The sequence below is a fragment of the Ochotona curzoniae genome, unplaced genomic scaffold (assembly GCF_017591425.1).
Source record: "Ochotona curzoniae isolate NIBS_2020 unplaced genomic scaffold, NIBS_Ocur_1.0 contig_883, whole genome shotgun sequence".
Classification (NCBI taxonomy): Eukaryota; Metazoa; Chordata; class Mammalia; order Lagomorpha; family Ochotonidae; genus Ochotona; species Ochotona curzoniae.
The window spans coordinates 34,902,869-34,927,250 of NW_024466599.1; the positions used below are offsets into that span (position 1 = coordinate 34,902,869).

Consider the following 24,382-nt stretch of genomic DNA (forward strand, 5'->3'; position numbering starts at 1 on the left):
AGGATTTAGGGGAATACTCTAGGATTTGTTTTACATTACCCTACTTACTGTTAAGACATACACCCTAACTATGTGCAAACTTTAATACATACCGTCTTAATTTATATCATCTTTTTTGAAGATTTATTTATTTTTATTGAAAAGGCAGATATGCAGAGAGGAGGAGAAACAGAGGAAGATCTTCCACGTGATGATTCACTGCCCAAGTGATTGCAACGGCTGGAGCTGGGCCAATCCGAAGCTGGGAGCCAGGAGCTCTTCCGGGTCTCTCACGTGGGTGCAGGGTCCCAAGGCCTTGGGCCTTTCTTCACTGCTTTCCCAGGTCACAAGCAGGGAGCTGGATGGGAAGCAGGGCCACCGGGATTAGAATTGGCACCCATATGGGATCCTGGCCATGCAAGGCGAGGACTTTAGCCTACTATGCTATCGCACTGGGCCCATATCATTATTTTTTCAGATCCCATTTACTATTATAATTTTTCCTACTTTATCTTTTAAAGTCTGTATTATGTCAAAGCCACTTATTATTGTGCCCCATTGTTTTTGTTCTTTTAGAACATTGCATAAAAGGTTAGAAAAATTTACAAGTTTTTTTTATTTTCCATATTCTGAATTCTGGATACAGTTTTCTGAATGCAGCTTTGCCTTCTACTTAAAAATTCTCATTTTGTCAGCTTTTGTTTGAGCATTTTTTGCTTTTCATCTCTTAGAATCTTTACTGTTGAGAGTATTTGAAAAAACTATACTGAGGAACTGTTAGCCACTTGTATTTATTTTAATAGCCACTTGGTTTCATTACCTTTTAATGAGTTCATTGATAGGAAGTCCCTTTATTAACAAGGCAGTCTTTCAGATTTCCCCTGCTCTAATTGTTAACATATTTTGGTGCTTTTACACAGATAGACTGTGATGAAAAGTTTCCTTTTTACAGCTCTTTTAAGGCCACAGAGAAGGACCAAATAAAGGACTTGGAGAATGTATAGCATTCTTCTTGTGATACAAGTGATCTGAGAGTATTTCTCAAATCGAATGATAGATGCATATCTCATGTTCTAGTTCCTACAAATTGAATAACACAGGGTAATTTTCCACATGTGTACAAGTTGATTATGTGTTTCTCATGTTAGAATGTTTTGTTGAAGTTTCTTTTAACCATTTTCCATTTAATTCTGCCTGGTAAATACATATATATAAGTTCAGTTTAGAGATCCCCTAAGCTATCGACAGTACTTTTCATAATAGTTGCTGTTCATTGAACTCTTACTATGTGGCACACACTGCACTGGGCTCTTAGTATATCTTTTATTGTGCATGATCTTGGTGACTTTTGTGTCATTGTCTGCATTTTACTGATGAGAAAGCTGAATTTAATCAGGATTAAAGAACTGTCAAGCAAGTGAAAGGGCTGAAGTTAGTATGGACCAAAATTTTCGGTGTTTCTCTGTGTACCACTTCCTCTGCAGTTCTATCTTATTTTTGCTACTACATCCCTTAAAATGGACAAGATGGTTCATGTACTGTTCTCCCTTAGTGAGATTAATTAAAGAGCTAGTTACTGTTTGTGAAGAAGATCTTAAATGATTTCCCTAAGAGAAACCTAAGGTTTTAAATATTCTGAACTGAAGTATTATTGGCAGAAAATAATGAACCAAAGCACCTACAGGATACATTAGCTCAAAAGAGCCAAAAAGAAACTCAAGCTAATGAGGTGTTTGGGAGGAGAAATGCTCTTATTTAGGGTATTGACCTGTTAGGAGCTGAGTAATATGTTGTATGTGGAAGTTAAAAGGGACTGGCTGGCAGACAGTCAGGCGTCTGTACCATTGTGTTTTGTAAACTTTCTCCTATGGCTGTGGTGTGTTTTTTCCAAGCTCACTTAATTTTTTATGAGGTTTGTAAAGGTCTTGAATAAACAATTGATATTATACAGGTTTTCCTGGAAGCTTTGGTTAATATTTTAATACGCTCTGCTTTGTCACATTATTAAATATCTTATTGGAAAGTTTGAAAGAGGTTTCCTTTTTTATTTTCCCCTTTTGTCCTTTTCATTTTCATTTTTCTTCTTTTTTTTCCCCCTTCTAGTTCTATTAGTTAAAAATCAAAACTGAATCTCATTTTGTGTTGATCCCCTTCCTTTTTATTTTACCGTTCTGTTCCTATAGATTACCTCTAGATTGGGGAATTTGGCATCTGGGAGGCCTCCACTTAAAATGTACTTCAAGTGAAATTACAGTTTAGAGGGTGTGTCTTGAAGCTCAGCCAGTGATTGTAAATGTATGTAGTGAGAGAGGACTGGAGAAAGGGCAGGGGGAATTGGATAGGGTCAGAAAACAGGAACTAATAGAGCTTTGGAGATTACCTATTCCTGACCTTTTGCTCATTAATATTTGAATCTGATTCTTTGGCATCTTGGTTGTAGTCTGGTGAAATGTCAAGCCTGGCAAAGCCTGAATCCTTCAAAGACATTTCTGTGTTAATGAGATGACTTGATGAAGTTGACCTGAATGTAACCTGAACAGGGGTTGAGTAAAGCAGAAAGGAAGAATTTTTATTTTTACTTAGGAGGGCATTTTATTGCATACAGGTTTGTATGCTAGTAATTGCTATTATTTGTAGAATATTTTGTATCAAGTCTATCTGGAATTTTAAGGTTTCTTTTTGAAGTTTCTGTGATGTAAGATGTAGTGGGGATCAATTGGCCTATCTCATTGCTTTTTTGAAGCTTTCCAATTGTGTTGGCCTTGTAACCTTTTCTTCTAAATTCATGGAGGACTTAGAGTTTATTCTGCTCAATTTAGCACTTAATTGCATGTTCTTCTTGATTTCCTTCAGAACAGGAAGTAAACATTTAACTTTTTTTGCCCATGTAAAATTATTTGGTTGAAAACCAGAGAAGTCTTTAAGTCTCTATAAAAATTGAGCACAAACGGTAAAATTTTATGTATTCATAAAATACATTCTAAGCAAATATACTCAATATCTTTTTAATAGTTTCCCATATTCAGGATTATCATTATAAAAATATAATAATCATGAGACACTTCCTGAGTATTTAATATAAGCCATGGTATTGTAGTAAATCCTCCATAGGATTTGTTTATTTAACTTTTGCTATAGTCCTGCTTATCAGATGATGTAACTAGAACCAAGGTTAAAGTCAGTGTTCTACAGCATCATATTTAAAGAGTATGTTGATTTTCATTAATCTATACATCTGCAATTTCTTTATTTTTCCTTTGTATATGTTTTTCTTTGCTTTTTCTCTGGCACTATTATTGGCCCATGTCAGTCAGAGCATGTTTGTTATGTTACTGCTTTGAAATTGGGTATGCACTGATTAATGACTGACTCTATCTTTTCTTGTAAATATAAATTCAAAGCACATATATGTAACATTTTTATAAAGCAGAGCATTTGCTAAGGTAGTATTGGAAGTCAAAACTAGGACATACAAGATTATTGACCAGGAAGAAATTATTTAATGGCTTTTACAGTTTTTTTATGGTTTAAATGTATTATTAAAGCAAACACCGATCAACTGGCTAGTCAAAGTAGTGATATAACTGGAACTAAAGTAGCTCTAGATAAACGGTCACTTTACATTCTACGTAAATGTGCATACCAGTTAACCCTGAATTACAAATTCATCCAAAAGTAACTTAACTGTTGCATAACAAAATACAGTGCACTTTAAAGAAATTCAACAGCTTACAAATGTTAGTCAGTAACTTGTTATTCACAATATCCATGTTCAATAAGAATTACTTGATTTCCAAATTGAAAATTGTGATCCATATAAGGATTAAATCAGTTCCTAGAAACATTCAAATATGATTAAAGTGAAGTTCATTGAGAAAATGCGCAGCGTACACACACACACACTCTCCAAGGCACCAAAAATGGAAAAGAAAAAGCAATATAAGAAATTAATAAAACAAACAAGAAAAGATGAAATAGCTAAATATATACTAAGTGACTAAGTAGGCCTGCAGTTAATGAAATTAAACAATGTGATCTGACCATATGAAAATAACTGTCCTAGCCACTGGACCACCAGGGAAATACTATGAAAATAACTGTCACTTAGGAATTTTCTATGTAGCAAACAGTGGAAGCAAACCAGGACATTTTAGACGATCAAAAGCTGAGGGGGCCCATAGTGGCTGAAGTCCTCGCCTTGAACATGCCAGAATCCCATATGGTTGCCGGTTCTAATCCCAGCAGCTCCACTTCCCATCCAGCTCCCTGCTTGTGGCCTGGGAAGGCAGTTGAGGATGGCCCAGGCCTTTGGGACCCTGTACCTGTGTGGTGAATCATTGGATGGAAGATCTTCCTCTCTGTCTCTCCTCCTCTTTGCATATCTGACTTTGTAATAAAATAAATAAATCTTTAAAAAAAAAGCTGAGGGAATTTATTGCCATAATATTTTAATTCTTAATAACAAGAAATGCTAAAACAAATCTTTTAGGCAAAATTCATGTGAAGTGAAGCTTGGATTTATGTAAAAGAACGAGGCATTCTCCAGCTTAAGTACTCCAGTATCACAGGCAGCTGCTTTACCTGCTGCATCACAACGCCACTCCCTGCATCTCGGGATTTTAAGCTTTTATACCTGTATAACCACAGCCTTACCTAGTTGGACCTCCCTTACCCTTTGGATAACCTAATAATCTGCTACTATTCACTGAAACTGGTTTTGCCTAATTATTACAGAACATGCTGATATAGCACATCTTTTGAATAATGATTTAGTGGAAAGACAAATTTGAAATAATGTCAAAATTCTGGGTAATAATGAGTTTGTCTAAATTTCATAGCTCATTCAGTTTTTGAAATCTCTAAAAAAAATAACACAACTTTGTGTGATTATGAGAATTAAATGATGTGATGTAAGATGTCAGGTGTCTCAGTGTAGTATATATTGACTATAATAAGGAATAGGAGAAGAGAGTTCCTTTCTTATTCATTGTTATCAAATCTATTTTGATATTGGACGTCTGCTTTAGTCTTGCCTGTTCCTTCACTCCATTTCCACTCTCATTGTTGAAAAGCCATTCAGAGTCTCATATTTCACCTTTTATCTGCGTTTTCTCAGATTTTGCATTAAAGTTAGCTTGACTACTGTGTTGAACCTTAGTACTTCCCGGCACCTGCCTTAGGCCACAGGTGGGTTTAATTGAAAGGAAGATATTTAATGTGAACATCTCTTACAATGGGACTCTTGTTATTAGGACTTTTATGTGTCCATTGCCTCTTTTCCACTTGGTCTCTAAATTGTTTCCTGATTTATTTCTGTTTGTTGTATTGAATTATCTAGAATGTGGACCATCAGAAAACAGACAGATGTTTTTATATACATGTCAGATGTTCTTATTTGCATGAACAAAACACTTTCAGTGAATAGTGTTGTGGTAATCAATTGCTTGTAACACTGCTTATAAATTCCATATCAGAGTGCTGTTTCCAGTCCCAGATGCTCTTGTCCAATGCAGCTTCCTAGTAATTTGCTCAGCAAGGCAGCAGATGATGGACCAGTTGTTTAAAGTGGATACCTACCACACATGTCTGGCTTAGTTCTGGCCCGCTTTTGTAGACATTTGAAGACTACATCAATGGATGGAGATATTCTCTCTTTCTGTGTTGTTCTGTCTTTTAAAAAATAAATAAGTAGATAAATAGTCTGTCTTAGTAACATTTTCAGTATTTATACCAAAATTGATCATTACTTGTTCTTTTCTTTATGCTATAAAGCTTTGATTTTAATGAAATATAGATTTTGAAAATATTCAATTGTACAAACTATTCAGACAAAAAGCATATTTCTTAATTGAATTAGCACAAAATTCTTTATTAGTTCTCAGTGTTAGTATATAAAGCTTTGATTTTAATGAAATATAGATTTTGAAAATATTCAGTTGTACAAACTATTCAGACAAAAAGCATATCTCTTAATTGAATTAGCACAAAATTCTTTATTAGTTCTCAGTGTTAGTAATAGCATAACAAAGTGATACTGTTCGAAACACCAAATATAATCGGAATCTAACTTATATTCATCATCAGATGTTTGAGAGAATGGTTTCTGTGTATGATCCTCATATGTATTGAGAAACACTACATTGATACCCCTCATCCTAGATGGTTCTAAAAATTACTTAAAAGATATAAATTTAGGAATTGACTATTTTGTTTCCTTCTTTGTTTAAAGTCAGCTGCTGTTGAGGAAGGTCTTCAACTAATGAAACCTATGAATAAGAATGTACAGGAGGCACACTGGAGTCAGATTCTGACACGGTCATGAGCTACTACTGGTTCTGTTTAATTTAGTGTATGTATAATCTTTAAAATATATGTAAGGGGCCCCACGCTGTAGTCTAGTAGCTAAAGTCCTCATATTGCATGTGCTGGGATCCCATATGGGTGCTGGTTCTACTCCTGGCAGCCCTGCTTCCCATTCAGCAACTTGCTTGTGGCCTGGGAAAGCAGTAGAGGATGGCCCAAAGCCTTGGAATGCTACACACATGTGAGAGACCAGGAAGAAGCTCTTTGCTCCTGGCTTCAGATTCTCCGGCTGTTGAGGCTACTTGGGGAGTGAATCATAGGACGGGAGATCTTCCTCTCTGCCTCTCCTCTCTATATATCTGCCGTTCCAGTAAAAATAAATTTTAAAAGAACTTTTAAAAGATTAAAAAATAAAAATCACAAATATAGAAAGAAGAAGCTTAAATATGTAAAAACAGAAAAAGACCAGATGAATTGTAATATATTCCCCAAAAGAGTACTGTGGAACATCTGAAGGATTAAATGTCTATATCCATTACAATGAAAGATGCTCATATTCCCAGTCCCTTTTTAAAGTTTTTTTTTAATTTTACTTTTTAAATTCATGTACCCTGAGTAGATTTCTTATTTTTCATGATATAGATTTAGAAGCAGAGAGGTCCCTTCTTCTCCTCCCACTACATATTATTATTATTATTATTATTATTATTAATCATCCCCTTATCCTCTTATTATTTATCCCCAAGTTGTTACATTAGCATAGTCATTTATTTCATTGTTACATACTTAACCTTTTACATAAATGTGTTGTAACATGTCAAGTATAGGAAAAGGAAGAAAATGAAGTTATGTAATATAAAAGTATAATCAAAAATGAAACTGGGAATTCTATTGTTACTCTGAATTACAGACCCCATGTTGTATACATCTCCATTATTTTCCAATATGTTAATCTCCCTCATGGAGTTTAATACTTTTTGTGTCTGTGTGTTGGTCATCATGTATCAGAGCAATTATGATGTTTTTATTTTTGTGACTGGCTTTTTCCTACTATGCATTATGACTTTCAGCTGATTTTGCTTTGTTGCAAATGGTAAGATTACATTCTTTTTCAGGGCTCATTTGTATGTCATGTAGTAAACATATCATGTATTCTTTCTCTTATTTATTTTTGTTAAAGATTTTATTTTTTTTTTTTGTATTGGGAAGCCATATCTTTGATCTGCTGATTCACTCCACAAATTGCCATAACGGCCAAAGCTGAACCAATTCCAATCTGAAGCCAGGAGCTTCTTTCAATCTCCCACACAGTTATCGGATGCCAAGGCTTTGGGCCATCCTTGATTCCTTTCCCATGTCACAAGCAGGGAGTTGGATGAAAAGTAGAACAGCTGAGACACAAACTGGTGCCCACATGGAATCCTGGCACTTGCAAGCTGAGGACTTAGCCATTGAGTAATTGAGTCCGATGTACCACATTTTCTTTATCCATTCACCTTGTTGATTGGCATCTGGGCTTGTTCCATGTCATAGCTTTTGTTGATTGTACTGATACAAACATGATGTTGCAGGTAACTCTATCACACACACATTACATTTCATTTGGATACATTCCCAGGAGTAGGATGGCTGGGTCATAAAATAAATCTATATTGATCTGTCTGAAAAGAATTTTTAAATTGATTTCCAAGGTCTCTGCACTAATTTACATTCCCACAACCAGTAGATTAGGGTATCTTCTTCCCTACATTCTCACCTGCAGTGATTGTTTGTCGATTAATGTCTGTTGGCCATTCTTTCTGAGGTTAGTTAGAACCTCATCATGGTTTTTATTTGCATTTTCCTGATAGCCAGAGAACCTTAGCATATTTTTTATGTGTCTCTTGGCCCTTTCAATTTTCATCTTTTAAAAAATAATTGTTTCTGTCCTTTATCCATTTGTTAACTGGATTGTTTGGTGTTGTTGCATTTCTAGAATTCTTTGTAAATTCTGGGTTTTGTCCTGTATCTGTTGTGTAGTTGGGGAATATTTTCTTCCTTTCTTTTGGCTGCCTCTTCACTTTCCTGGCCATTTCTCTTGCAGTACATAAGCTTCTTAGCTTAATATAATCACATTTGTTTATTTTTTCCTTAATATTTATCTGTGCTTTTGGGGTCTTTTCTAAGAATATTTGCCTATGCCCATGTCTTGTAGAGTGCTATGCTATTTTCCTCTGGTAATTTTTGGTGTCAGGTCATAGGTTTAGGTTCTTGATCCATTTAGAGTTGAAATTTGTATAAGGTATGAGGTAAGAGTCTTATTTCTTACTTATTCAAACATATATCTGGTTTTCTGATCACCATTTGTTGAAAAGACTGTTCTTTCTCCTTGAGTTGGTTTCAGTTCACTTGTCAAAAATTAATTGGCTAGAAATGTGTGGTTTTCTTTCTGAATTTTTCTATTCTGTTCCATTTTGCATTTTGGGTTTCACTTGCTTTTTTTTTTTTTTTTTTTGTAAATCCTTCATATGCATCGATAGCTCATTTGTTGATGTCTTTGTGATTCCTCAATATAAGCATGAATTACAATGAACTTCCCTCTTAGCACTGCTTTTGCTGTATTCCCTAAGTTTTGATATGTCGCATTGAAATCTTAATTTGTTGCAGGAATTTTTACAATTTTCCTTTTAATTTCCTTTCAGACCACTGTACAATGAAAGATACTCACATTCGTAACATTGAACACCTAATGCAGGTTACTGAAGAACATTCCATTTGACATTATAGAAAGTTTCAAAATGTGTAGAATAATGTCTAATGTTATTTCTGGTTGTGTCCATGTCGTAATAATAGTTGTAAAATATAAAGGGATACCCTCATACCCTTAATGTCCATCTCTGAGAAAAGAGGAACATGATGAAGCGTGTCACATGGGGCCCTAAAGCTGTTTACAAGGTTGAGAGGATAGCTAGATGTTCACTCCATTTGTCTTTCCATAGGACTGAGATATTCCACCCTGCAAAACGGATGTATTCACTGGCTGACTTGAGTACATAGGCTTAAAAAATATGTATTTCTAATGGTGTCAGAATAGATGATAAGCAATATAGAAATAAAAGTAATATATATCTAGATAAAAGTGTAACACGTAACTTAGACTGGGGCTAAAATTTAATTTTGTAACTTTAGAGGATTTTAAATACTTCTAAGGAAATAGTAAAATAAAATATTAATTTAAAACTGATGTTTTGAAAATTAGCTGAGGGTTTATATTAATCTCAGCATCTTTAAATAAAAGTAAATGAATTCTTTTACTTATATTTTTAAGTTGCCTTCTTAAGTCATTCTTTTCATTTTATGCATGTCAAACACAAAGCAGCAAACACTGCTTTCTAAATAAAATGGATTATTGTTTACAGTTACTTTTTAAGAATTAAGTTTACATTAAAAACCTTTGTAAACATTTTTCTCTGTGGAATGTTTTTCTCATTTTTTTCATTCATTTTATTTAAGGTTGTTAATATTGTGCTCTTCTCTAAGTAGCTGCGTTTTGTGAATGTTAGCTTAGAGTGTGACTGCTATGACCAAGGTGAAACAGCTGATATTGGAGATGATTTTCATGAGGCGCTCAAATTCCAAGATTATTTAAATGGGAGGATGTCAAGACAAGACAGAGGAGTCTGGAGAAATTCTTTACTATTAAAAAATTTATTGATATAAAGAGGAAATATTTTATGTATTCTATATGTACAATTTTAAGCACATGATACCTGCCTTCCTTCCTTTCTCTCTTTAATTTTCTTAATTTTTATAATAATGTATTTTCAATTTACTTTATAATCACTGACTTAATCCTCAAACTGATAAAGAATTCCACAGGTAAAATGCAGAAAAATCATCTTTCCCCAGGAGTACAGACAAGGGATTTAATTAATAAGTGGACATCAAAATGTCAGTTTCAGTCCTACACATTACTGCTTTTTTAACTCTATATGTTGCCTACCATAAACCAGGGAAAGAATATGATATTTGTCTTTTTAGGCCTTGTTACTTGTGCTGAGCATATTTGATTGAAAAATACTCCCAAGTGGTTTTTATTTTGTTGGAATTTCATTTTAATCCACTAATGTTGTGGTATTTACTCTTTATTTCAGGGCAAGGTGGCTCAGACAGCATGTATGTCAGCTTGCAAGCATTTAGCCACATCCTTGATGCAGCTTTTGCTGGAAGCCGAAGTCAGGCAGCTCACCTTGGGAGCATTACAGCAGTTCAACTTGGATGTCAGAGAATGCGAACGTAAGGCAGTGAATGCATTTCTTGTTTTTTGTTTGGTTGTTTTTTTTTTTTCTTTTTGGTCTTACCTCTATACTGAACTACTTTGAAAAAAGAAATAGTTTAAGGTCTTAAGGTTCTTATTCTGATGGAGACAAAGGACACCTAGATGACAGAGATAACTTACATGACATTTAAAAATAGAGGCTGTCAGTAAGCTAATTTGAGGACCTAATAGTGCTTACACCCGAATTTAGAACAGAGAGACCTCTGGCCACAAAGAAGTTTGCAATCAGAGAGGATGTAAGGCAGACATGCATTTAATGGACATCAAAGTAAAGCTGATTAATCCAAAGATGTCAAGAAAATGCAGTTGTCATCCGCTTCTTTTTAAAAATCTTTTTTAAGACAAGCTATATATTATCTGCAAACTCTCCTTGGTTTAAGAACAAGTGGTGTGTGCAATTCTCAGTGTTGTTTTCTATCATGGGAAACAGAAATATCTAGTTGAAGTGCTTTACACAGATAAACTTTATTTTTCTCAGAGGCAGTTAGTTCCTGCATTGCCTTGGTTACCCGGTGATGTCATTATGGGCTCACCGCCTTTTGTTTCTTTTCTTCGGCTGCATGTGCACTTTTCCTCCTCATAAATTGTAGTCGTATAAGATTCACATTTAAGACGAGAAAGAGGGCTGCCTTGCTTATTCCATTCATTAAGAAAATTAAAACTTTTCCAGTGATCCCTAGCTTGCTTCCTTATCTGTCTCATTGATCACATGCCAGATAGTCACTTCTATTCTAAGAAAGGCTGTGAGATTTAGTATCCTGTAAACTGAAAGAAACAAACAAAATTACTGTCCTAGCTGCTTCATTATAAATGATCAGTTTAAGTCTAAACACAAATTAAGCTGTTTATGAAGAAATGCTGTGCTGCTCGCCATGCTCTCAGTGACAACTAAAATGAGCAAAAACTGATAAAAGTCCTGGAATATTTTTAAATTCCAGTAAAATTAAAATAGAAATTTCATAATTCTTGCAACAGTGTTTCCCCATTTTTATAATTCATTAGTTATATGTTTTCCCCATAATACTTGTACAAATTTGTATGTAGCACCATATAATATTTCAACACATGTATGCTGCATAAATTGACTAGACAATTTGTGTTTCAGTTCTGATTCTGTATATGTGTGAAGCCTACCAATGCTTCTCTTAGGGTTCTCCTTGCAGGATACACTATATTGTGAACCATTGTCACCCCCCAGTGTGCTGTCAACCTCTCTCAACCTTTCCCATCCTCTTATAACCACTGTTTTAAGTTCTGGACTGCTTTGTAAAATTCCAGCATATGAAGAGAGAGTATATAATGTTTGTTTTTTCTGTGTATGTTTTATTTCAATTAGCATAATGATTCCCAGTTCCATAAATATTTCAACAAATGGCAGGATGATGTTCATTTTTCTAACTAAATAATACCTTATTGTGTATATATAGCACATTTTCTTTATTCACCCACTGATGGACACCATAGCTTGATTCCTTATCTTCCTTACTGTGATAGCGCTGCAGTAAATAAGGAAATGCAGGTATATTTTTCATTTGTTAATTTCATTTAGGTATATAACCAGAAATGGGATAGCTAGGTCATAGAGTAGACCTGTTTTCAGTTTCTTAAGGAATCTCCATACTGCTTTCTTTAATGACTGTTGTAATTTGCTTTCATACTGACAGTGGGTCAGGGTTCTCTATTGTCCACATCCTCAGAAACATTTATTATGTTTTGTCTTTTTTTAAAAGATTAATCATTTTTATTGCAAAGTCAGATATATAGAGAGAGGAGGAGAGACAGAAAGGAGGATCTTCCATCCGATGATTCACTCCCCAAGTGATCCCAAAGGCCAGAGCTGAGCTGATCAGGAGCCGGGAGCTCTTCCGGGTCTCCCACATGGGTGCAGGATCCCAAGGCTTTGGGCCATCTTTGACTGCTTTCCCAGACCACAAACAGGGTACTGAATGAGAAGTAGAACAGTGGGGATGGAAAGCAGGGCCTGCCAGGATTAGAACCAGAAACCATATGGGATTCTGGCATGTGCAAGGCGAGGATTTTAACCACTATGCTATCGGGCTGGGTCCAGAAGGTATCTGTTTAATCACTTTTCCTTTCTTTTTTTCTTAGTAAGAAATTTTAGAAGGCTTATCTTCTGTGTATAAAAATGTGCTTTCAGATCCAGTCTGATAGCCTAGTGCCTGAAGTCCTTGCCTTGCATGTGCCAGGATCCCATATAGGAGCTGGTTCATTTCCCCGTGGCCCCGCTTCCCATCCAGCTCCCTGCTTGTGGCCTGGGAAAGCAGTTGAGAATGGCCCAAAGCCTTGGGACCCTGCACCCACATGGGAGGCTTGGAAGAGGCTCCTAGCTCCTGGCTCTGGGTTGGCTCAGCTCTGGCCATGGTGACCACTTGGCGGGTGAGCCAGTGAATAGAAGATCTTTCTTCCTGTCTCTCCTCTTCTCTGAATATATGACTTCGCAAAAAAAAAAAAAACTATTAAAAGAAGAGTAGTTGTGTTTTCTATTTGTTCTTGCCATTTGTTGCATTAACTGTATTTTTTATTTGACTTTTTTATTTTGAATATGTATATTTGATCCTTTTTTGAAGAGCTGTATCTCTTTTCTGAATTTTCATTCATGTAATGCATTGTGTTCCTCATTTTATTAGGTTATCTGTATTAATATGTAAGTCAGTAAACATCCATACTCATCGATTGCCTCATTGCTCAGATGGTCATTATAGCTCTTGCAGTTCTTGTCAAAGAAAGGAGTCTGGAGCTTCAACCAGGTCTCCCTAATGAATGGCAGGGGCTGAAGCACCCGGGCCACCTGCTACTGGCTTTCCAGGCATATTAACGTGGAGTTAAATCAGAAGCAGAGTAGTCAGTACTCAAACCCTGATAAGGGATGCCAGCACTGTAGCCAGTTGCTTAATTCACTGTACTACAATGCTAGTCCCAACTCCTTCCTTTTAAAAAGGGGGGGGGGGAATGGATCTGAGATAGGCAAGCAATAAAGATCATTGATTAAGTAATCAGCCTGTTGAATGATTGGTAATGACTATTACTGCGTTTTTGACAAAGAACTAAGAGAAATAGGGAATGGGAAATAAAACTGGAATACAGGCACCTTGAGGAGGAGTGTTTTTTGGAAGTGTATGAAAAGTAGAATAAAGGTCGGAATTATGGCCTGATTCCAAAATTCATTTAGTTAGATGGAAGAATAGTTTCTGCCTGGGAGGTTTATGGGGAAATCAGCCTACGTAGTGGTCAGCCAGCTCTCAGTTGAGACAAAGAGATGGAGAGATCACTTAGTAAAAAAGTGGCAGCATAATACTATATTAATTATATGCTAAGCATAATAATATGTTGATCATATAAAAGGGATTCCAGAAAGCTAATATGTTCAGTAAAAATAACATTCAGCTTTTATACTGGCCTTTCAGATTTAAGATCAATTTGAAGCTAACATTTGAAGATGACTTTACCACTAACAACAATATCAGCTTTGGAAAAAACAATTTCTCTATATTGTAGAAACACCAAAGTTCATTGACTTAGAAGTTAATTTTTCTTTTCTGATTAGCAATAATTTGTCTGTCAAGAAACTTTCCATGGGCATTTATTTTATTTTAGAAGAAAGAGCTCTATTCTATGTCTTTTCCTATACCACCCCCCTCATTTTTTTTCTTTAGATGCTCAATGATCTATAAAAGAAATCTTTAAGAAATGATACATGAAATTCAAGTAACTGTACAGAGGCGTATAAAAGCAGCCCCCAATGACAAGATAATTAACACTTACATTGTTCTATCCAGTGGTGTATGTATGTGTGTATGTGTGTGTCTCCGTGTGTGAGATATTTGCCTTCTTTTTTTTCCTGTGAGTCCTCGGAAGAATTATATAAGTCATGAAGGAAGTAACATTCTGGACAAGATAGTCAATGTATCTTATATGCTTGACTCCATGACCTGGACTCTCATTTTCTTAGATACAAAATGTATACAATTACCCACACTACCACCCACCTGGGTATTCAGCATGTGTAGTGCAGTCATTAATGACATGGGGAAAAATTAGTGGGGAGGTGGAAACCTGGGGAGGGGGCAAGGGAAATCCTGGAGCCTATGGAACTATGTCATGGAATGTTAGAGAACTTGACATAGTAAATTCAAATAATTGCTTACCTTAGTTTGGCTCATGGGTAAATTATTCAACCCTTAACAGCCCAATGATTAAATAATAATATTATCTTAAAGAGTTAAGGTCAGGAATAACTGAAAGAATTCATATAAGGGTTTATTCATGCACTATTGAAGCATTCAAAATGCAGATATTGGTAGCTACTCCTATACCATTAATAGCAGTAGTAGCAGCTGTCAGCACATATCCAGCAATTCTCAGGTTTTTGCAAACCGCCTGGACCTGTTCTGCAATTTGTAAACCTGAAGATTTGCAAAGTCCTTTAGTTTGGTATAAAAATTAACTTTCACTTCTTGATAGTTGTCTGTGAAACTTTCACGGTTATCCTGAAAGGTATAATTGAGAACTGATGATTTTCTAATTTCAGCCTGATGCTTTTGTAAGACATCAGTCAGTTAACTTATGTTTTATAGAGATGGTGACTACAGCTTAGGGTGCCATTATCTGACAAGAGTGTTGTTGTTAGGTAATTCTTTTTGACAGGCTACCAAACCCATGTACCTTTGGTGGGAGTAATTTAAGAAAATTTCCCCCTTGCTTTAAAAACTGACACTGACTCGTGCTTTGTGTGGACTTCGTCTTAACGTTCCCATAGGCTTGTTTTGCAGCTGTTTGGCTACTAGAATGTTTTGTCAGAAAAACTGAGTTTTAAACACTAGCAAATTTTGATTTTACTATTTACTTCCTTGATCAAACTCAGACTGCTGTATCTTTCCTGTACTGGGATGTTCAATCTGCGTTTGACTTGCAATTTTTTAAGCTTTCTTTTTGTGTATTCAAAGAAAAGCAGTCTCAGAACTCTATGCCCTTACTTGGTACAATGCTAGGTGCTAGAACTAAAAATTGAAAATTGTAGACATTTAAGTAGAATAATACTTTATTACATTTATTTTCAGAGAAAATTGAGTGATCAATGAGCCTCAAAATGTTGTTGCAGCACACTCTGTTAGATCTGATCAGAAACTTCAGCATGTATCTTTGTGAATGTTTCTCAATATGTTCTTGTTTTTTGTCACAGTTTTATGATTTATAATGTTTCATATTTTCCATTTTTCCTTTTCAGTGTCTTAGGTTATTCAAAATATTGGTATTTTAAAAATACAACAAACAAGCCTATGTAGGACACATTTAGTTAAGGGAAGGCAGCAGTAATTGTAAATTTAACATAATCCCTTATTTCCTAGGACAAATGAATCTTTTGAACAGAATATATTGGTTCCTTGAGCAGGAAAGGAATGGAGTCAGTTTTGCCAAATTCTCTGTGGTTCTATGAATGTTGGTTAATCTGGACTTTGCTGCATTATTGGAAAATGACACTCTGATAACTCTCGTGTATAAATCTGGAAATTCCGCGTAAATTAAGGATTTGGGGATAAATTAATGATCTCCCTCAGCTTCTGTGATATAAAATAATAGCAGGACATCATTTGTCACTTAGCCTCCCTCTTTAACCACAAAGCCACATATTTTCTGCATTCCTGGAGAGCGAGTTTTAACTCCAAGTCAATATCCATAGTCCCCATCTTTTGGAATATATTCCATAAATGAGATAACTGTGATTCAGCTGTTTTTTCTCTAAGATATGAGACATGTCAGTGAATATTAATCAGGTAAAACTTAACAAGCTTCCTTGCTATTTTGCTGCTGGGCTTCTGAACCGAAGAATATAAAGAGATCACTCAGAACTCTAGATACCAGGATCAAATACCACCACCTGGAAGAACTATGCCTACTTCCTTTTATTTTCTTCACTATTTGAGCCCAACTACCGTTGCCCTTTTATTGTCATATGGGTAATTATCCGTGTGGTTAATTGTACTAATTAATTCTAAAGAATATGATCCTCATCAACAGAGATGCAGAGAAATTTAACTATATAAAATTTCCATATCAGGCAGTGGTTCCTAAGACAAAATGGTGGTTCTATGTAACATGGAATTTTAATTGACACAAAAAGCAGATTGTAAGGAATGTGACTTAATCAGTTGCCAAGTCCTCCAGTTGGCATTAACATGAAGGTCATTACAAATGCATTGTCAATATCAATATATTATGATCATATCCTTATAGGACCCCTCTATGTGTGTGATTCAACCTTCTTCAGAGGCAGAGAACACCCTCCATGTGAGCTTCTCTCAGGATTTTAGCCATTCCTCCAGTGAGAGGAATAGGAGAAAATGTGAAAAACAAAAAGTGTATGTGTCAGATCCAATACTGTCTTTCCCATTTTGAAGCTTTCGGCACTTATATTATACAAATAGAGTTCTAACCTTTAAAAAAAAAAAACTAAGCCAAGATTGAACCTAAATCTTCATGCGCTAAGCAAGTAAGCTTTGAAAGCAATAACCAGCTAATTCTTTCAATCCAGTCTCTCTCCAGTGAGGTACTCTGTAACAAGACGGTTGTTAGTCATGATTATGTTTAGCTGTTTTTATGGAATAGTACCATGGAAAATAAATATTAAAAAATAATAATAAGGAAGTAATACAGAGTACATACCCACATTTTTTCCTATTTTTTAATCCAAAATTCTTATGTTTCCTTCCAGATACAATTTCCTCCCTCTCCACTCTTGTTTTACTTTTCACCTTTGAGCATATATTGTGTTTAGTTCCTAGACACAGGAAAAGATGAATAAGTGACAGAACATTGCAAAGCAGCACTCTGCAGTGGGTGCAAGGCTGATACAGTGGAAAACATTCTGGGAGCATTTGAAAGTTCAGAGTTCCGCTGTTTGTCTCAGAATCCATGCCTTTGTCAAGAAAATATGATGAGGCCATGAACACAGCTACAAAAAAAATCAATTACTGCTCTTTATTTTTAGCTATCCAGCTGTCCAGCTTTAGCAGAGGAGATTCCTACAATTAGATCTTCATTGCAGTTTTGGATTTTCTGAGATTCCTGGTTTAAACATGCTAGGAGAAACTAGAATTTTTCATTTTTACTTTAAATTGCTCAGTGTTGTTAAAAGGGACCATATAGCTCAGGCAGTGTTATAGAAAGAGGGAGAGACAGAGACAAAGTATTCCAGCCAGTTCACTCCCCAAATGGCCACATCAGCTAGAGCTAAGTCAATATGAAGCCAGGAGCCTCTTTCAGGGCTTCCACATGGGTACAGGTTCCCAAGGTCTTGGTCCAACTTCTACTGCTTTCCCAGGCCACAAGCAAGGAGCTGGATGGGAAGCGAGGCAATTGGGACACCAAAAACTGCCTATTAGGATGCCAGGCTTGGAGGTGAAGGATTGGTCAGCTGAGCCATTGTGCTGCTCCTCATCAATCTCTTTTTTTTAAACATTTATTTTTATTTGAAAGACAGATACATAGAAGAAACCGAGAGAGCTCTTGTATCCATTGGTTCACTCCCTAAATGGCTGCGACAGCTAGAGTGGGCCTTTTTCTAGGTCTCCCATAAATAGGAGCAGGGACACAAGGACTTGGTCCATCCTTAGCTGTTTTCCTATGGCAATGAGCATGGAGCTGAATCAAAATGGAGCAGCCAGAACACAAACCGGTGCCCCTATGGGATGCTGGTGCCACAGGAATAAGCTTCGTCTACTGTGCCATGGCACCAGCTCCTCTTAGTCTCTTCTAATTGATAAATGGAAGTAAAACCTAGTCCTCCAGAGTTTCATACACTTAAGCATATTATAATTAGAAACAGTTCCATAAGCCATTGGGTCTGCATTCTGGGAAGTAGAGAAAAAAATCTTTTTTTTTTTTTTAATTGTTAGTCACATTGTATTATGTGATACAGTTTTATTAGGCACTGGGATTCCCCCTACTCCTCCCACAACCCTACCCCGATGGAGAAAAAAATCTTTTTTTTTTTAAAGCTTTATTTTTTTGAAATTTTTTTTAAAGATTTATTTTATTTTTATTGGAAAGGCAGATATACAGAGAGGAGAGACATAGAGGAAGGATCCGATGCTATGCCGAACTGAAGCCAGGAGCCTCTTCCGGGTCTCCCACGCGGGTGCAGGGTCCCAAAGCTTTGGGCCATCCTTGACTGCTTTCCCGGGCAACAGGCAGGGAGCTAGAAGGGAAGCGGGGCTTCTGGGATTAGAACCAGTGCCCAAATGGGATCCCGGGTGTGCAAGGCGAGGACCTTAACCACTGCGCCACCGCGCCGGGCCTGAGAAAAAATCTTGATGTGCTCATTTTGCTATCATCACCTGCTGATCGATTCAAAATATTCTCCGTTTTATTTGGTATTTTTTTTCTCTAATAGTCATCTGTCGTAAATAAAATATGTTTATTAGGAAGCTTCTTGGTCTTATGATATTGCTTTAAGAAAATACCTGATATGGGATAACTTAGATGCAACAGAAATTTATTTCTCACCATTCTGGATGCTGGAAATTTCTAAGTCAAGATGCTGAAAAATTCTTTGTCATCTATTGAGGACCTGGACTGTGTTTTCCAGGTGGCAACTAGAATATTGTGTCCTTTCATGGCCAGTGGTCAAATGAGGCCTTGCTGCTTGCCTTCAATCCTCCTTTAAGATTATTCATCCTGTTTAGAAGCACAGAGCCCTTATGACCTAATTACCTCCCTCAAAGTCCTTCTTAATACCACCACATTAAAAATCAAGACTCCATAGGAATAGCAAGGAGAGATACAGACATTTTAGCCATAGTACCAAAGAGTAAAAATGTATTTAAATAAACTCAAATATAAAGGGAAGTTTATTTTAAGTACATGATTTCAAAGAGTCCACGAAAAAGGTAAATAGTGTCTTAGTGGCCATCAGAATTATGTATACCTTGTTTACTCTTGTCCTCTTAGTGCCTAGCGAAGTATTTGTCTAGTTATTAAAATGACACATTAACAGCTTCTTAGTTTCTTTAGTCAGCTCTGAGAATGTGAATAGAGGTAGACATTAGTTCAGGCTCAATGTTATGCAACATGGTTAATGAGATGAACTTTGGGATATGGTTGGATTACTATTCCCTTAGAAGGTTGTGTGCATGGATGGGTATGGAAAGCCTGCATCCGATGTGGGAGTACCTGACATATTGCTGCTTTCCATCCAGTTTCCTGTATTTTGAAAGTTGGGAGGCAGTAGGTAGTGGCTTATTGGTTGGGGTTTTAGACTGCTGGCTCCAGTCTGACTCAGCTCTGGCTGTTGTGATCATTGGGAAGTGAACTGGTAGATACGTGATCTCTTTCTGCATCACTTTGTGTGTTGTTGCCATTCAAATTAAATGAAAATAAATAAAATTTTAAAGAAAGGTACAACAGAAGAATCAGTGTTTAACGATTTTAATACTTGTCTTATGCCAGCAACTTCTTTCGACTTGAAGCTATTAGTAACCACCATCTGTGTAGGCCAGCTATATGTTATGTAATTTTTAAATCTTAGGTGATGAGAATAGATTGTCCTTTGAGACCTGAATCTTCAGTTTAATAATTTGTACATGTTTAAGTTCTCCTCCAAATCTCATATCTAAAATGAATATACAATTGCACCTATCTCATAGTTTGTTGAAATATTTGAGTAGTCACTATTATAAATACTGATTAGCCACATAATTACTGTCATCCTCATTGGAAAGAGTACCAGATTGGAAACCTTCAGTTTGCCACAAAGTAATTATGTGGTCTTAGATATTCATTAAACATTCTTGGGCCTTAAGTTCTTTATTTGTGTAATAAGAGAAACTTATAAAAGAGGATTCCCCAATGTTGATTTAGTTCTAAGATATTGCAGTCTTTCATAAAAGTTTAGAAACTGCAAGAGTGTTGTTTTTAAATAGTTGGTAACAGAGTTAAATAGGATAATCATGTGGAATGCTTTATAGATCCTAGTATATAAGTATTTGTAAACTCTGAAAAAAATTGAAGATATTTATTATGGTTTCCATCCGTGATATGCTGTTAAGGGCTCTTATAAATTCAATGACCATTGAAATAAAGTCACTTTTTCTCCTGAAAGAACTTAGATGTAGTTCCACAAGGCAGGATTATCTAAGTTAGCTTTGTGCTATTACCTTTTGTATAATTTTGGTTTAAGAAGTTCTAACTGGTCAATAGCTGTGGATTCAGGCAGTATTACCATTGAAGGATGGTAGCTAAGCAGTTCCACACATCAGAGGAGGTTAAATAATCTGAAGACTTTTTTTATGTGTGAAACCTGGTTGTCTGGGCCTGAATTCTGATAGATATGAATTTTCTTTTTTAAAAATATTTTTATTTATTTTTTTGAAAGATAGTTATGTAGAGGAAGGAGAGACTAAGAGAGGGATATTCTCTCTGCTGGTTCATTCTTCAAATGGCCTGATTGACTAGTGCTGGGCCAGTCCAAAGAAGAGCCAGGGGCTTATTTTAGTCTCCCACATGGTGCAAAAGCCCAGTGATCTAGTCCGTCCTCAGCTGCTTCCCCAGAATACTGACAGTGGGATAGAAGTGGAGCGGATGCCCACATGGGATGCTGGCAGCCCAGGCTGTGGCTTAACCTGATATGCTTTAGCAGCAGCCCCCAGTATGGATTTCTAAAAGAAAAACTGGCTGCCTGTGATATTAAATGAATCTGGGAAATCTTCCAACATCATAGCAAGCAGCACCATTTCCTGCTAAGGGATTCTCATTGAAAAATGTTGAAATTTTTTACCTTTCTAATTGGAGTATATTTTTTTGTGCTTTATCCAAAGGATTCTTTTCAAGACTTGTAGGTTTCAAAGAGACAAGCTGGAGGAAGCTTTAACCAACTAAAAAATTTATGTCTGTTATAACTAGATTATAGGAAAAGAACAAGTGCCTCCTTTACTAAAAGATGTTCTGTGGTTAGGCCACTGAAAGACATTTGAGTGTTCTAGTGTCCTTAATTTCAGATTTGTTAGCAGCTATTCTCAGCCTCATCCTTTTAAATCACACTTTCAAAACAACCTTTACCTTTTTGCCCTGTCGATCTGAGAAACATTAAGGTCAGCAGTTTGATGATGGATGTCATATTCATATGCAGAAAAAGAAATTTTATTCATAGAATTTAAGGTGTTCTTCACAAGTAAAAATCAAAGGATAGTTGTTACTGACTTAATACGAGGAAGACAATTACTTCTTCCATTAAAAAAATTAGTTTTGGCTTTTGACTGACCACTTAATGAAATCAGAAAAATATTTTATAATGTTTTTCGCAATAATGCTTTCATCCTCATATGTGTATATACGTATTAAGTTAGCAATTATAGAAATATACATACATATACAATAATGAGCGATTCATTCATGATTGTGTTCTTTATAGTCTGTAGGACTTGACATAACAGATATCTTATGTGAGAGATCAAATTTAAAGCTCAAGTGTGGGGATTTATAAGCTAAAAATAGAGATGATAGTGTGGTATCATTTTCTTTTTTTTTTTTTTTTTTTTTTTTAATTGTTCCTTACATTGTATTATGTAGTACAGTTTTATAGGCGCTGGGGATCCCCCCCACCCCTCCCATACCCCTCCCCCCATGGTGGATTCCTCCACCTTGTTGCATAACCATAGTTCAAGTTCAGTTGAGATTCATTGCTTGCAAACACATGCCTAGCATAAAGTTCAGCGTCTTATTGTCCAGATAAGTTCAGTGGCCTCTTGGGGAGACCTTCTATGGTCTGAAGATAGGTCTAACAGAGTAAAGATCCGGTCAGTTAAAAGCCCCAACAAGGCCTCAGTATCAATATACAACATTATGGAATTAATTGACATAGTAATGGGTAGACAATATGTTAAAAATAATGCAAGTTCCATTCTTCGAAACATCTGGGTTGAGACAGTATCAATGACAGGTTCAAAAAATAACCAACAATCAAACAAAAAATTACAGGTTAAATCAAGGCAAACATGTGGTATCTAATCTTTTGGGATTCACTCATTTCCCTTAGCATTATAGTTTCCAGTTGTGCCCATTTAGCCACAAAGAACTGCATTTTGTTTTTTTTAATAGCTGAGTAGTATTCCATGGAGTAGATGAACCAAAGCTTTCTTATCCAATCTTCTGCTGATGGGCATTTCGGTTGCTTCCATGTTTTTGCAATTACTGATTGTGCTGCAATGAACATAGGGATGCATGTTGGTTTGTCGTAAAACAGGTGTTTTGGATATATTCCTAGGAGTGCTATTGCTGGGTCATATGGTATGCAGATTTTGAGTTGTTTGAGTGTTCTCCAGACTGATTTCCATAAAGGCTGTACCAATTTGCAGCTCCACCAGCAGTGGAGTAGGGTTCCCTTTTCCCCGCATCCTCGCCAGCAAGCGTCGTTGGTGTTCTTGTTTATGTGGGCCAATCTTACTGGTGTTAGGTGGTACCTCATCGATGTTTTAATTTGGATTTCCCTTATTGCTAGGGAGCTGGAACATTTTTTCATATGTTTGTTTGCCATTTGGACTTGTTCCTTTGTGAAATGTTTGCCCATTTCCCGTGCCCATTTCTTGAGTGGTTTGTTTGTTTTGGTTTTTTGGTTGTTTTGAAGTTCTTTGTATATCCTGGAAATTAGCCCCCTATCGCCTATATCGTGTGCAAAGATCTTCTCCCACTCTGTGGGTTGCTTTTTTACTTTGTTGATTGTTTCCCTTGCTGTACAGAAGCTTCTTAGTTTGATGAGGTCCCATTTGTTTATTCTGTTCTCAACTGCTATTGCTTTTGGTGTCCTTCTTAGAAAGTCGGAACCTACTCCTAGGTCTTGCAGGGTATTTCCTACATTTTCCTGCAAGAGTTTGAAGGTTTCTGGATGTAGGTTTAGGTCTTTTATCCATGTAGATTGGATCTTAGTGTATGGTGATAGATGTGGGTCTATCTTTTTGTTTCTACAGGCTATCAGCCAGTTGTCCCAACAACATTTACTAAAGAGTCCTTCCCACTTGCTTGAGTTGTCATTGGTCTTTTTGTCAAAGATTAATTGGCTGTATTTGTGTGGGTTCCCTTTTGGTGCTTCTATTCTATTCCATTGATCTTCCTTTCTGTCTTTGTGCCAGTACCAGGCTGTTTTGATAACCACTGCTCTATAGTATGTCCAGAGGTCCGGGATTGTGATTCCCCCTGCTAACTTCTTATTTTTCAGGATGGTTCTAGCTATTCGTGGTTTTTTGTGTTTCCAGATGAACTCTTGAATCATTGTATCCAGTTCCGTGAAGAATGTTTTGGGCAATTTGATTGGAATTGCGTTGAAAATGTATATTGCTTGTGGTAGTATAGACATTTTAATGATATTGATTTTGCCTATCCAGGAGCACGGGATGTTATTCCATCTTTTGAGGTTTTGTTCAATTTCCTTTTTAAATAGTTTGTAGTTTTCTTCGAATAGGTCTCCTACGCTTTTGGTTAAATTTATTCCCAAATACTTCATACTTCTCTCTGCTATTTTGAATGGTATCCTGTTGGTTAGATCTTCTTCCATCTTGGTGTTATTTGCGTACACTATGGCTGTTGATTTTCGTTCATTAATTTTGTACCCCGCCACTCTGCCAAACTCTCGTATAAGTTCTAGCAGTTTCTGTATTGAGTCTCCTGGTTTTTCTATGTACAGGATTATGTCATCTGCATATAGTGAAAGCTTGACTTCTTCGTTTCCTATACGTATGCCTTTGATTTCTTTTTCTTGTCTTATGGCCTCTGCAA

At 36.2% G+C, this 24,382-nt stretch overlaps 1 protein-coding gene across 5 annotated transcripts in view; it reads left to right on the plus strand.

The window, feature by feature from the left end:
* EXOC6B (exocyst complex component 6B) overlaps positions 1 to 24,382 on the plus strand; it is a 498,452-nt gene that overhangs the window by 300,452 nt on the left and 173,618 nt on the right. For all 5 annotated transcript variants that reach the window (XM_040993234.1, XM_040993232.1, XM_040993230.1 and 2 more), the window contains one exon: positions 10,416 to 10,557. In XM_040993234.1, coding sequence (XP_040849168.1) covers positions 10,416 to 10,557 — 142 coding nt within the window. The remainder of the gene's footprint in view (positions 1 to 10,415; positions 10,558 to 24,382) is intronic.